The following is a 15,869-nucleotide window of genomic DNA, read 5'->3' on the forward strand; positions in this document are numbered from 1 at the left end:
AAGAATTGACGCTTTTGAATTATGGTGCTGGAGGAGACTCTTGAGAGTCCCATAGACTGCAAGAAGATCAAACACATCCATTCTTAAGGAAATCAGCCCTGAGTGCTCACTGGAAGGACAGATCGTGAAGCTGAGGCTCCAATACTTTGGCCACCTCATGAGAAGAGAAGACTCACTGGAAAAGACCCTGATGTTGGGAAAGATGGAGGGCACAAGGAGAAGGGGACGACAGAGGATGAGATGGTTAGACAGTGTTCTCGAAGCTACAAACATGAATCTGACCAAACTGCGGGTAGCAGTGGAAGACAGGAGTGCCTGGCGTGCTCTGGTCCATGGGGTCACGAAGAGTCGGACATGACTGAACGACTAAACAACAACAACTACGTATAGTATAGGGATACAATGATACAGGGAATGTTATCCTGGATCTGTAATGAACCACCTTCCCCACTTGGTGTTAATTTCCATGGGGTTTCACAAAAAACAACATTTGACACTTTATTCTTGTATTTCCCCTCTTGAACTCAAAACGTCCTGGAGCTATGTGGTGGTTTAAATGTGAGTTATTAGTGGAAGGAATTCCATTTATACAATGGAACTTCACCTCCTTCTTCTCAATCCATACTCTTCCCAACAGTGTTCGAAATCTGCCAGGTGGAAGGCGCTTTTGCACATGGCTATTGGGCAATTGCAACCAGGTGAAGATGCCCGGGCTCCTGACATCTGCACCACCTGGAGGTACATGCCTGGGGATCCTTGGATCTTGACTATTTTCACACACCAGCAACACATCCTGTAGAATTCTGTCCATGATATTTTATCTGCACAATCAGAACGAATTTCGGGAACAATATTTCAAGCCTTCTGGCCCCAAAATGGCATCTAGACATTCCGTTTTGGCGACTGTAACCCTGTTTAAGGAGCCATTTTGGTGCATAGAGTTTCTAACACTGTTCTCAAATCAGCTTTGGAGGGCTGCGGGGAACAGTAGAACAGATTTAGGAGGTATGTGCGAAGAATGCAGGGAAAGAAAAGGGAGGCGTTTTTCTGCTGCACAGTCAAAAGTCCTTCAAATTTGCTGGATACCACCCATGCATTTAAGAATACAGAATGGTCAGCAACTTAACTTAATGTAAGAATTGATGCTTTTGAAATATGGTGCTGGAGGAGACTCTTGAGAGTCCCATGGACTGCAAGAAGATCAAACTGATCCATTCTTAAGGAAATCAGCCCTGAGTGCTCACTGGAAGGACAGATCCTGAAGCTGAGGCCCCAATACTTTGGCCACCTCATGAGAAGAAAAGACTCCCTGGAAAAGACCCTGATGTTGGGAAAGATGGAGAGCACAAGGAGAAGTGGACAACAGAGGACAAAATGGTTGGACAGTGTTCTCAAAGCTACAAACATGAGTTTGACAAAGCTGCGGGAGACAGTGGAAGACAGGTGTGCCTGGTGTGCTCTGGTCCATGGGGTCACGAAGAGTCGGACATGACTAAACAACAACAAAAAAGTAGCTCGCATGTTGTGAAATGCAATTTGTTCACCACTTTTAGGTATTTGGGATATGACAAAATTCCATTTTACTCAAATCAACAAAGCAAACAAAGGAATGAAGACACTGCAGAAATTAGCACAGTCAATTACATGGAATATGGAAGTGTGGAGAGGAAAAGGTTACACATTTTACTATTTGTTTTAAGCACTCCTGCACATTCAGGATAATGTTAAGCAACAAATAAGTGCATTTTCATAAATGCTTTGCTCACTCCCAATTAATCTTTCCAAACTTTAGCAAAACCCACATTAAACGTATGATTAATGGCCTGCTGTAAGTGCCTAGTGGCTCCCGCGGTAGAACATTTCTGAGGTCTAAAGCAAACTCTGACAAAATCCGCATGCGGAATGACAACCTGAATTGAATTTTGCTGAAGTCATCCTGACTCTTGAACTCCAGGAGTTAAGTCCCTCCGCCTCTTTCTCATATTTCCATGGTATTGAAATGGAAATACATTTCAGAAGGATAGCCCAAAGCATAGAGAGAATATAGCACTTGGGTAATTGTGGCCAAGTAACAGAACAGACACCATTACAACTCAACTATCGCCGCCCTCGCTACTTACATTACATTGCCAAGTAACCACTGCAATTTCTCCTGCTTTAAATTAGGTCCGACCCCAAAGCTACAATCACTGAAGAAAAAGAAAATTGCCAAATTCCAAATGGAGAAGACGCCTTCCATCTCCCGAATCTAACTCTGATATACTCCCGCTATGTTCCCATATGCATGAAGTAGTTTTAATTGAGAATTCACGATGGAGCTGTTTAATTAAGGGGTGTATAGGAGGCCTTCGGATCCCGTCGAGAGTTTGCCCTGCCCCTCCAAAGATCTAGGCAGTTTGCCGTCCAACATGAAAACTGAAATGAAGACAAGGAAAATGGGACCTGCAATGTTTAGCTGAATAATCAATCAACCGGATGCTCAGAATTGGGGAGCCAACTGTCCTAACATGATGCCTTGCTGTCACCGGTGTGTGAAACGTTTGAAAACAAAGCATGCATTTTTAAAGAATATTTGCTATACCTCATCATCACATTGATGAAAAGAGATAAAAGTGGTTTAATTAGTTGCTTGCACAATTAATCAACATTAATTGGGTGGCAGCTCTACTTAAAAAAATCACACAATGGCTGAAGACCTCTATATTGTTTCTTGCTGAGAAAAGGCTATTGTTCTGTCATTAGTGGGCAGGTTCTAAGGATCTGTGAGATAGATCCCAGGATGGTATAATTACCATTAAGTCAGTTCAGATTTGTTTTTTTAAATATTTGATGTATTGCATATTAGAATACACACCAGGAGAATGTCCCACCATATTTATAGTTTTTGTATTGTGGTTATTTTGCCATTGCTTTGACCTACCTGCACAATATAAAATCATGCAGGGCATTGTTTACCCTGGCAGCACACCTCTTTCCCTTGCACACACAGAGAAGACAATAATATTAATAATCAGTGGTCCTTAATTCCCACATGCTTTACTGAATAGAGCTTACAGAATCATCTTAAGACTGAAAAAGTGGTAAGCAATGCTAGCTTTTGAGGAAAGTACCACAATCCTGGAACCATTATGAAGAAGGCCTTCTTCCTTGCCACAGATAACATTAATTCCAGGAAGCATACTAGCTAGAATTTTAGAATTACAGTGTTATAAAACTGGGAGGTCCATTGGAGGTCATCTATTCCAACTGCCTTCTCAATGCAAGTTTTGCAATCTGGATGGAACTACAGATTCTAAAGCAGATGGCTATCAAACCTCCACTTAATTACCTCCAGGCTCTAGCAAAGGGGGTACTTGATGATGAACTTAGCAGGTTGGATGGTCTATCCACATACAGAATAATAAGCTTATGATAAATGGAAGACTTCAAAAGGTCAGAGCCTGTGCGCATGCACGGACACACACATGCGTGCACACACACACATAGTCAGTGTGACAAGTGACTAATAATAATAATAATAATCCATGTGCACCATCCACATAAAGGAAAACTTAATTCTGCTCCTAGGATACCCAAATTATATGGTAAGAATACATTACACAAAATCATACTCTGTTGTTGTTGTTGTTACAACTCCAGCAGTGTTTTCCATTGTACAAATATACTTTGCAATTCTTCATGCATCTAACTTGCGGCATGGCTGCATGGAGACTTGTTTTGCACCATCTGCACCCCAGATCTAGCTTTTCAAGCAATGCAGATTCATTTAAGTTTTGTGGTATGTGAGCAATGACATGGAAGAATGGAAGGATTGGGGAGGTATGGAAATCTGTATAACAAGGACCTGCTGGAAGGCAGGTTTGCCTTCCATGTGGTCGGGGGAGATAAAGGCATCCCAGGTGATGCATCCTCTTAGTCAGAAGATGGTGATGGCATGGTCCCAAATAAGGAACTAGTCAACCTCATTTGATTAGATTCCTCTGCCACACAACTCTGGGACCTCCTCATCTCATGACATGACACATAAGAGTCATTTGTTTGCGTATTTGTGCAGCACTCATGCACTCAAAATGAACCTAGTATGCATATAGAACACATTCCTTAATCTATTATCACACCTTTCTCTCCCACTTCCCCCTCTCCTAGTCCCTTAATCTGGGAGCAGGTGGTGCTATGGACTAAACAACTGAGCCTCTTGGGCTTGCCGATTGGAAAGTCAGCGGTTCAAATCCCTGTGACGGAGTGAGCTCCCATTGCTTTGTCCTAGCTCCTGCCAACCTAGCAGTTTGAAAGCACGCCAGTGCAAGTAGATAAATAAGTACCACTCCGACAGGAAGGTAAATGGCATTTCCATGTGCTCTGGTTTCCATCAGGGTGGTCTGTTGTGCCAGAAGCGGTTTAGTCATGCTGGCCACATGACCTGTAAAGCTGTCTGTGGACGAACACTGGCTTCCTCGGCCTGAGAGTGAGATGAGCACTGCAACCCCATAGCCGCCTTTGACTGGGTTAAGTGTCCAGGGGTCCTTTACCTTTTACCTTAGTCCCTTAATTATGCTCTATGGCTAACTTTCTTCAGTCTAACACACTCTTTCCTATAGTGAAATAACCCCCTCCATCTAGCCGAATTGGTCAAAAAACATACATTTTAAAATTTTATTTAATTTTGTGTTTTTAAAAAATCCTTTCTTGGCACTAGCTATGCCCAGGTAAAAATAAAAGCCACTCTCCTTCCCAAGCAAAAACACTGATGTGATAAAATAAAATATAAATGTGTTACCTGGAAAATGGTTATTACAATCAAGGCAGTTTTGCTGTGCCCTGTAATCTCCCAGTGAGGTATGTTGCTCCAGTTTTTATACAAAAAAGCACACACCTTGTGTTTTGCTTTCCTTTTCTGTTAATATGCACACATATACATTTTGCATATGCCCGTGGAGAGGGTTTGGGAAGAACTCATAAAACCACCTGTTCAGCACACCCTGCAGGTGATATTTACAAAACCTTAAGCATATTGTCAGCAACTGATTGAGGGCTGCAGCAGTTGCCATTCCTCCAAACACATCATGATGTATGAAAACAAGTGCTGTATTTAAGTCGTTGGGAGTATTTATCTTCCCTGAGCAAAACAGTCAGCGTGTTCCCGAGAAACCTTAACTTTCCTTGACAAAGCTCCTATCACAAGTGCAAGAAAAAATACCAATTCTTTACAATAATCCCCCGTAACGCAAGCACAGAAACCACTGGCATTGCAACGCCTCTAATCACACAGATGACAGACTAGTTAACAGCCTCCATCACTGCGGAATATCTCATCATATTCTCAAGGAACAGGAGCCTGACAATGGATGGGAACCTACACTGTTGCCAGAGGTATGATCGGAATCAGTAGCACACAGAATCTGCGATAAGCCGAGATAGAAAAGAGTGAGCTTCCTTTGTGTTACGATAATATTCAGCCATTTCACTTTAAGCAGGGTTGCCGGTCGCCCTCCCGCACCTTCCAAGATTTCTTTGGGTGGTGTTCCCCATGCAGAAGAGGAGCATGTCTGTATTAGGCAGGATGCTTGGCTTGGGCTGAGGTTATCATCATTCCCTTTAATGGAAAACTGGTGGGAGGACAGAATGGAGTATTCTGGAGTAGGGCATGGTTGGCACAATGAACACGAGCACGGCTTCTAGGGTGGGCACGCTGCCATGTTTTGTTCCATGTCCCATTTGTTTCCCCGATTTTATAGTTGAGTTGCATATCTAGTCGTCTGGATGTGGACTAGGGCTACTCAAAGTTAAGGCAATGGATTCTACCACACTGTTCATTCCAGTGGAGCAAACAACAAAACTGCAAAGCAATACAGTTTTTTTAATGAAACAAATAACAAATATACCGTATTTTTCGCCCTATAGGACGCACTTTTCCCCCTCCAAAAATGAAGGGGAAATGTGTGTGCGTCCTATGGGGCGAATGCAGGCTTTCGCTGAAGCCTGGAGAGCAAGAGGGGTCGGTGCGCACCGACCCCTCTCGCTCTCCAGGCTTCAGGAGAGCCCCACCCCCAGCCCCACAAGCTCGGGGGAGAGCAGGGAGGCGGAACGCCGCCATCCCATTGTCCCCAGACCTGGTTTGGGGGCTGGCGGCGGGGAGAAGCCTGCTCCTCCCCATCGCCAGCCCCGCAAACTCGGGGGATAGCGGGAGAGGCACGGCGCACCTTTCCTGCTGTCCCCCGACTTGGTTAGAAGGCTGGCGGGGGGAGAAGCCTGCTCCTCCCCGTCGCCAGCCCCGCAAACTCGGGGGAGAGTGGGAGAGACGCAGCGCGCCTTTCCCACTGTCCCCCGACTTGGTTAGAAGGCTGGCGGGGGGAGAAGCCTGCTCCTCCCCGTCACCAGCCCCGCAAACTCGGGGGAGAGTGGGAGAGACGCAGCGCGCCTTTCCCACTGTCCCCCGACTTGGTTAGAAGGCTGGCGGGGGGAGAAGCCTGCTCCTCCCCGTCGCCAGCCCCGCAAACTCGGGGGAGAGTGGGAGAGACGCAGCGCGCCTTTCCCACTGTCCCCCGACTTGGTTAGAAGGCTGGCGGGGGGAGAAGCCTGCTCCTCCCCGTCACCAGCCCCGCAAACTCGGGGGAGAGTGGGAGAGACGCAGCGCGCCTTTCCCACTGTCCCCCGACTTGGTTAGAAGGCTGGCGGGGGGAGAAGCCTGCTCCTCCCCGTCGCCAGCCCCGCAAACTCGGGGGAGAGTGGGAGAGACGCAGCGCGCCTTTCCCACTGTCCCCCGACTTGGTTAGAAGGCTGGCGGGGGGAGAAGCCTGCTCCTCCCCGTCACCAGCCCCGCAAACTCGGGGGAGAGTGGGAGAGACGCAGCGCGCCTTTCCCACTGTCCCCCGACTTGGTTAGAAGGCTGGCGGGGGGAGAAGCCTGCTCCTCCCCGTCGCCAGCCCCGCAAACTCGGGGGAGAGTGGGAGAGACGCAGCGCGCCTTTCCCACTGTCCCCCGACTTGGTTAGAAGGCTGGCGGGGGGAGAAGCCTGCTCCTCCCCGTCGCCAGCCCCGCAAACTCGGGGGAGAGTGGGAGAGACGCAGCGCGCCTTTCCCACTGTCCCCCGACTTGGTTAGAAGGCTGGCGGGGGGAGAAGCCTGCTCCTCCCCGTCGCCAGCCCCGCAAACTCGGGGGAGAGTGGGAGAGACGCAGCGCGCCTTTCCCACTGTCCCCCGACTTGGTTAGAAGGCTGGCAGGGGGAGAAGCCTGCTCCTCCCCGTCGCCAGCCCCGCAAACTCGGGGGAGAGTGGGAGAGGCGCGGCGCGCCTTTCCTGCTGTCCCCCGACTTGGTTAGAAGGCTGGCGGGGGGAGAAGCCTGCTCCTCCCCATCGCCAGCCCCACAAACTCGGGGGACAGCAGGAGGTGCAGCGCGCCTTTCCCACTGTCCCCCGACTTGGTTAGAAGGCTGGCAGGGGGAGAAGCCTGCTCCTCCCCATCGCCAGCCCCACAAACTCGGGGGACAGCAGGAGGTGCAGCGCGCCTTTCCCACTGTCCCCCGACTTGGTTAGAAGGCTGGCAGGGGGAGAAGCCTGCTCCTCCCCGTCGCCAGCCCCGCAAACTCGGGGGAGAGTGGGAGAGACGCGGCGCGCCTTTCCTGCTGTCCCCCGACTTGGTTAGAAGGCTGGCGGGGGGAGAAGCCTGCTCCTCCCCATCGCCAGCCCCACAAACTCGGGGGACAGCAGGAGGTGCAGCGCGCCTTTCCCACTGTCCCCCGACTTGGTTAAAATGCTGGCGGGGGGGGGAAGCATCCTTCTCCCCGCCTCCAGCCCCACAAGCTCGGGGGACAGCTTCCCGCCCCAGCCCCGCACCTGGGGGGGAAATAAATTTTTTTTCTTTATTTCCCCCCCAAAAAACTAGGTGCGTCCTATGGGCCGGTGCGCCTTATGGGGCGAAAAATACGGTATTTTTTAAAAAAATGTTAGGAACATCTGCAAAAAGTTGAAAACAGACACATATCCTCAAAGCTAACAATTTCTAGATTAAAAAGGTAAAGGGACCCCTGACCATTAGGTCCAGTTGCAGCCAACTCTGGGGTTGCGGCGCTCATCTCACTTTATTGCCCAAGGGAGAAGGTGTACATCTTCCGGGTCATGTGGCTAGCATGACTAAGCCGCTAATGGCGAACCAGAGCAGTGCACGGAAATGCCATTTACCTTCCCACTGGAGTGGTACCTATTTATCTACTTGCACTTTGACGTGCTTTCGAATTCTAGGTTGGCAGGACCAGGGACCGAGCAACGGGAGCTCACCCTGTCGCAGGGATTCGAACCGCCGACCTTCTGATCAGCAAGCCCTAGGCTCTGTGGTTTAACCCACAGCGCCACCCGCGTCCCAATTTCTAGATCACTGGGAACAATACATTTCAGCCAACAAATGCCAGGCTACAGTAACGGCAAACACAAACACCCACCCACACACACCCATTCTGCTCTTACTGCTGAGTCTGCACCTAATCTGCAGTAACTTCCTCTTGACTTGCCGCTCTCTCCCCCCCCCCTCAGTAAGTGGTAGTGACATGCACCATTAGGAAGATAGGGGAACAAAGCAGCTCCACCCGGTCAGTCCTGCTGGCTGCCACTTCCTGGGTGAACAGGGATTTACATTCAGCCTAACTGTTAATAATGAGGAAGATGGTTGGCTCTCATCAAGGAGAGCACTCCATAAACAGGGAACCACTACCGAGAAGGCCCTGCCACATGTCAGTGCTAGCAAGGCACCACTACTGAGAAGGCCCTGTCATGCTTGAAGCTGTTATTTTAGGAACTTGGTTCCCAAACAATTTGGGGCTTTGTATGCTCATGCTAACACCTTGAATTGAGCCTGGTAGCTCACTGGCAACCAGTGCAGTGCTTTCAGGACTGATGACACAAGCTGCCCCACTCACCACCCTAGACGCTGCGTTCTTCACTAACTGCAGTTTCTGGTCCGTCTTCAAAGGTAAGCCCACATAGAGTGCATTGCAGTAGCCCATGCAGAAGGCCACTAGAGTATGGACAACTGAGGCCAGGCTATCCCAGCCTGGAATAGTCTAGGAAAAGTTGCAAGGATGCAGTGTACATAAGCCAGGAGGACTGGGCCTCACATTTCTCACCTCTGTACTAAATAAATCAACCAGTAAACATCATTTCAAACCAGAAGCAGCCAGTGCACAGTGGATTCAAAGCGCATTATACATGGAGTCCAGCTGAAGCCACTGTTTCAGGGACAGCATGGCTATTAGGCTGGGTGAGGCAGGCTGCCTCAGGCAGCAGATTTGGAAGCATCATTAAAGGGCAGCAAAGAATCAGTTATTCATTGTGATATTTTTACCACCAACAGAGGGGCACCGTTTGGATCTTCTGCAGCAGGCACCATAGTGTCCTGGTTCGCCTCAGAGGCATTTGATTGATACACCTTGCAGCCAGTTTGCAGTGCAAGAGAAGGAAGAGGGAGATAGATCATAATTCTGCCCCACCCCCTACTTGAAAAGCCAAGCTGGCCGCCACACGGAATAATCAGAAAACCCTGCTGTGAGGACACTGAGCTGAAGCTGCTGCTGCTGCGTATTTGTGGCCAATTTTGGAGCAGGAGAATTAGGCCACTGGCACGAAAGGCACGGTGGCATCGGAAGAGAGGCCAGGCTGGTTTGTTGTGGAATTTAGATTTGGTAGCTGTCAGGGAACTGCCATCGGAGCGGGAGGAGGTGAGAGGGCTCCCGGATGATGGTGGAGAGGGTCCCAGTAGGAGGAGGGATAGCCCATACGCTGGGGAAGGAAATCAGCGCAACACCAGTGGGAAAGGGGAAGAGATAGAGGAAGCGGAGACTTGGCTCCAGGACTCTTCGCTTGAGACAAGTGGAGAGGGGACAAGTGCTCCGTTGCCCACGCCCACAGTGCGCAAAAAACTTTCGTGCAGGCAACGGGGGAGGAGACTGGGCGTCAAGCAGCTTTTATGTTGGAAAAAGTTTAAGAAACGCCCACTGACAGATTCTGCCAGCGACTGAGGCAGCCACGAGATAGAGGCTCCTCTGTCAGAAAGGGTTCAAGCATGCAAGACAGCCACGAGTAAAGGCAATTTACACACAAGCAATCCCAAGAACTACAACAGTAGCCAATAGAATTATTCAGGGGTGAGGAAACTGTACCCTGTGAATGTTGCTGAACTCCAACTCCCATCCTCCCTGAACCCTGACCAAGATGGTTGGGACTGATGGGATATGGGAGCCCAGAAACATTTCGAAGGCTGCAGGTTTCACATCCCTGGCCAATTTCATCATGTTCAGGGAGGAGAATAAACCAGCAGAAGATGCAGAGGCTGAGGTACATGTGAGAATAAAATGAAGTACGAAATCAAGATAATTTCAGTTTAAAATATGCACTAATATTTTGTGAAATGAATCTCTCTTCCTCCCAGAACGGATTTTTCTCCTTCTTCATTTGCCTGCCCCCTGCGCCTTTAGCAGTAACTTAAAACACACGTACATAGCACGGCTTATACTGGCATCAGGATAAGTGAAGGGGAAACATTTCACTTGCTAGCTTCCCTCGTTCCAGCTTACAGATAAAGGCACAGAAGCAGAGCCAGTTTCGTTTCGTTTCCAAACGCAGAAACTCCGCCGCTTCCCCTCTTATCTCTCTACCTCCTGAAATGGCTCAAGGGATGGAGAGGCAAGAAGAGATTTGCAGCAGTGGGAGGATAAACAAAGGGGCCTTCTCCTTCCAAGGTCTGGCCTGATGGCACATCAGGCCACCACCCTGCTGAAGCTAAGCCGGTTTGGGCCTGGTCAGTGTCTGGATGGGAGACCCTCTGGGAACTGCCTTGAGTTCCATGATGAATGTAAGGAAAAGAAACATAAAATACATTTTCCACCCTCTCTGACTCCCAAAGGACACTATGTAAGGAGGAAAAGGTAAGGCTGGCAGAAATGACAATGATCAAGAAAGAGAAAAGGCTGCCTGACTGCATAGAGGGAGATCTTGGTGACCTCCTTCACTGTGACATCCCACAGGGCAGGAGCACATACAGTGGTTAAGTACTTATATCGTTCTGGAGGTCTGTTCTTAACCTGAAACTGTTCTTAACCTGAGGCACCACTTTAGCTAATGGGGCACCATTAGCCGCACCACTGCTGCACGATTTCTGTTCTCATCCTGAGGTAAAGTTTTTAACCCGAGGTAATATTTCTGGGTTAGCGGAGTCTGTAACCTGAAGCATATGTAACCTGAGGTACCACTGTACCTCGGTTTAAGAACAGCCCTGTTTATGAACTATTCAGTTTACGAATCCGCAAAACCGGAAATAGTGTCCCAGTTTGTGAACTCTACCTCAGTCTAAGAACGGAATTGGAATGGTGGAAGGGCACTGGCGGTGGGAGGCCTCAATAGGGAAAGCGCACCTTGGTTTAAGAACTGTTTCGGTTTAAGAATGGACTTCCAGAAAGGATTAAGTTCATAAACCGAGGTACCACCGTACTTGAGATATTGGCATTTGATTGGCCTCTGCAGGGCTGGGGGATTTGGGGCTACCATGAAAGTTTGTCCTCTCCTTTGACCACCAAGTCCAGAGTAAGCCAGTATTGAACCTGCAGGAACCCTGATGCCCCTCTGTACCCAATGACTCCTGCATCCAATGAACCTCTCAAAATGTATACATTCACAGGGGAGAAGGAGGAATGGCCATTTCAAAAATGTCCGTGTTGCGTTTCCCATCCGTTTATGGACGTTACAAGATTTATAGACATGTTGGTGGCGAAAATGCCTATTTCCTAACTTGCTAGGTATTGCCTCACTGGCAGAGAAACCTCTTCTCGCCCCACTACCCACCCTGATGGGAAGCTTTTAACGGGTGGTGTGTTAAATCAAATCGCTCCAGTGTGGTTTTTCATCAGTTAATGGCTCCTGTGAAATGGCATGAAAGACGGTGTACCCTAAGGGGGTGGATGGGGGGGGGAATTAACGGGGGAGTCCAGAAGTGGGGAGATGGACGTCGTCTAGGGTTCTCTTTATTAAGCAAAATATTAAAATACACGGCAATGATTCCGAGCAACACAATCAAAAAGGAAACACATATGTCTACTCTTACATTAGGAAGGCTGTGAGCTGCTGCTGCCTTTGTTGTTTCATCTCCCCCCCCCCCCATTAAATCAGACACTTCTTCTAAATCAAGCCCTCGGGGAGTACGAGACAAAAGTGATGAGAAGGCAGTGTGTGAATACAAAAGTGGAGCATGTGTTTTATAACTAACTCTGCTCAGAGATCAAGGGAAATGTCATTGTTTATAGCCATCAGAAAAGAATCAATGTAATTATATTTGTAGTATCAATTCAGGTCATTATTCTAATACATACACCGCAAAGCCACATGAGCAGTTTGCAGTTGAGCTGATGTGTTCATTACTTAACTCCTTCCTGTTGAGTTACTTTTATTATTATTATTATTACAGTGGTGCCCCGCAAGACGAATGCCTTGCAAGACGGAAAACCCGCAAGACGAAAGGGTTTTCCATTTGCAGAGGCGCTTCGCAAGACGAATTTCCCTATGGGCTTGCTTCGCAAGACGAAAATTGACGAAAATTTTTGAGGTTTTTTTCCGCTCCAAAACCCTTTTTTCTGAAGCGCTAAGCTGCTAAAAGCATTTTAGCAGCAAAACCGCTAATCCCTTAAGCCTTAAAAAGCCGTTTTTAGCCCTTAAACTGCCAATAGCGCTAATAGCGCTAATCCGCTAATGGGCTTGCTTCGCAAGACGAAAAAACCGCAAGACGAAAAGACTCGCAGAACGGATTCTTTTCGTCTTGCGAGGCACCACTGTATTATTATTATTATTATTATTATTATTATTATTATTATTATTTAAAAAGACATGTTCCTCTTCCTCCAAATGCATGCACCCAAACTGAATGGAGGCAGGGTGTAGTACCTTGAAGTTGTCAGTTTAGCTGAAGGATGTTGGTGGGTCCACATGAGCACACACAAAGACACCAAAGTCTCAGTGTCTTCACCCTGCACATAGAGGGTCCCCCACAGTGGCATCTGGTCCATTCGGGCAAATGGGCCACTACCCAACCAACCTCAGTCTGCCTTCAGCCAACCCCAGCTGCCCAAGGGAATAAAGATCTACATCGGGACGTGCTGACCCCATGGATTCTGCCACCTGAGGCAGCCGCCTCACCTTCCCTCATGGGTGGGCTGGTTCTGCTGGTGGGACATCTAAAAGAGCAGAAAAAGAGGTCGGACCGCAAGATGGTGCAGGCAAAATCCTCACCAATGTTGGCTCCATAAATGAAGGAAAGGCCCTGCCTAGATCATCCACTGCAATGCTTGGTCCCAGAAAAAAGCTCTTTGCACTTCTCCTGTGTTCAGAACAGAGTACCCAATGAAATGTCAGTATGTTTAAAGGAGAGGCTGGACCAATGCAAATAGAAACTGAGCAGAGAAGGCATTGCAGATATTTATTGAGACCTCTCAGACATCCAAGGAGGTACTGGCAGGCACAGTGGTGACCACAGGTAGTGTGTGGCAACCCAGGTAATCCTTATCCCTATAAAAAATATGAAGTCTGCTAAATAAAAGAACAACAACCCCAAACCTTTGAAGGACGGAAAAGAAATGTGTTTAAAAGCACAAACTCCCAGCAACAACAAATAACCGGGATTTCCAATGTAGTGTCCTCCTAATGGTCTTTGACTACTTCTCCCATCATCACCAGCTAGTATGGCCAATGAACAGGGATGATGGGATTTGTAGTTCCAACAACATCAGGATGGCACTGTGTTGACTGTTTCCTGGATAGAATCCAGCCATCATCTTAATCCTTCTCAGCTGGCCTTTATTCCACTTACTGACATCCACCCAAGTGCTGATTCCAGGGGAACAGAAAGTGGCAAGCTAGGCTGGGCAGATAATAGTTACCTGCATGTTATGTAGCTGTCCCCTGCCCCTACACAGAGATGTTCAGGAATCCTCCCTCTTCAGAGATACAGACTCACAAAGCATTAGGGTTCCCATCTAAGTATTCATAGATTGTAAAGTCACCTGTCCCATTTGATTCATAGCACCTCAACTGCGCATGTATAAAAACAGCCATGGGGGGATTCGAAACCTGGAGTTACACATGTGTTAAACAGAGACTGTGCAATCCCAAAGCCGTAAAAGATGACTGAAGCTAAAATCAATAGGACCAAAATATGTATCGAAAGCACACCCCAAAGAAAATTCTACCCATATGGAAAGGGCTAGATTGTTCTTACTTTTCCGCAAAGTTCCAGGATTTTGCTAATCAGAAATATAGGAGAGTCATGTAGAGACATTTTCTTACATCTTTGTGGTAAAGACAGCAGAATCTGGAAGCTGCCAGATGAATTAAGAGCTGAGAGACTTACCTAAGGGAAGAAAAAGAAAGAAAGAAAGATGTGAATTAATAAATAGGGCTGCATTAGGAAGACACAATCAGATTTGGTTTGTCACGCGCTATGATAAATGACCAGATTACTTATGTATACTCAATGAGTTGTTGTTGTTGTTATTGTTATTACTATTAAAATTAAATTTTCAATTATGTTTAGAAGCTAAGCAAATTCTGAGCACTAAGAGAAAGCCATCAATTATTCACCCAGGAGTGACTTATATTATAATCAATATAATCCCTTTTCGAAAGTGTCAATATAAGGTAGGCAGTATTTCCATTTTAGAATGCAGTCAATGAATCACAGAATCGTAGAGCTGGAAGAGTCCATGAGGGACATCTAGCCCAACCTCCTGCAATGCAGGAATCCTTTGCCCAAAGTGGGGCTTGAACCCATAACCCTGAGATTAAGAGTCTCATGCTCTACCATCTGAGCTATCCAGCAGCTATGATAAAATAAATCACAGAATACTCTCAGTTACCAGCTGGGCAGAAGACTAAGCAGGTACACGGGGTACCTGGTCAAAGTCTTCACCACTCAGCTGTGTTATACTCCTACAGCAGGGGTCAACAAACGTTTCCAGCCGTGGGCCAGTCCACTGTCCCTCAGACCTTGTGAGGGGCCAGACTATATTTTGAAGAAGAAGAAATGAACGAATCCCTATGCCCCACAAATAACACAGAGGTAAAAACAGAAATGGTGTGGCAGTGGCAGCGGGAGGCCCCATTAGCTAAAGTGGTGCTTCAGGTTAAGAACGGTTTCAGGTTAAGAATGGACCTCCGGAACAAATTAAGTTTGTTATCAGAGGTACCACTGTATTTCAGTTATTTCTAAATTTCCATCTATTAGAATATGCAAACCATGCAAATCATTACCCGCTTTGGGGTAATGCTTCCCTTCTTTTTCCACCCTTGCCATGACTGATCTTCCCTTGAAATAGGCAGACATAAAAGGAGCATTGGGTGGGCCCTACTCTCAACTACACATGAGGCTACAATGGGGGTCAATTACGCTGGGGGGGGGGTCATCAAGTGCTGAATGCCCTCAAAGAAATCCCAGAATCCTTTGCAACACAAAGCAGCTCCTCAGTGGGCAGGAAAATGAAGAAATGGTTCCCCAAATGCAGGAAAAAAAATAGAGGGGAAGGGAAAACCCACATTATTATAAGCAAACCAATAGTACTTGATAGTAAAATTCTGGACAACAGCCAACCCCATTATAACTTTATCCCTGTAAGGCTTGAAGACAAGTGTTTTACAGACCTACTATTTCTTCAGCGTGCAATTTATAAAGATTAAAGATTAACATTTGCAGAAAAAAAAGTTGCTGCTTAATAGTTTGGTGATGCCATAAAAACTAACACTTTTCATTATAATAGCATTTTATGGCACATAAGAGCCAGAACACCCCACAGGTCTTTCCCCTTCCTTCTCAATATCTAATGGGGGTGGGGGAGAGACATATGC

General features: G+C 47.4%; 1 protein-coding gene across 7 annotated transcripts in view; it reads right to left on the reverse strand.

Annotated features, from left to right (window-relative positions):
- The window catches only part of CDH4 (cadherin 4), an 811,352-nt gene that overhangs the window by 543,456 nt on the left and 252,027 nt on the right, over window positions 1-15,869 (reverse strand). Inside the window, exon 1 of one of the 7 annotated variants that reach the window (XM_083447294.1) lies at window positions 14,248-14,264. The exons of the other annotated variants lie outside the window; for them this stretch is intronic. Within the exon in view, the coding sequence (XP_083303420.1) occupies window position 14,248 (1 nt within the window). The 5' untranslated portion in view covers window positions 14,249-14,264. Of the gene's footprint in view, window positions 1-14,247; window positions 14,265-15,869 lie in introns of those variants that run through there. 7 annotated transcript variants of the gene reach the window in all.

The sequence above is a fragment of the Podarcis tiliguerta genome (assembly GCF_965153285.1).
Source record: "Podarcis tiliguerta genome assembly, chromosome: 6".
Classification (NCBI taxonomy): Eukaryota; Metazoa; Chordata; class Lepidosauria; order Squamata; family Lacertidae; genus Podarcis; species Podarcis tiliguerta.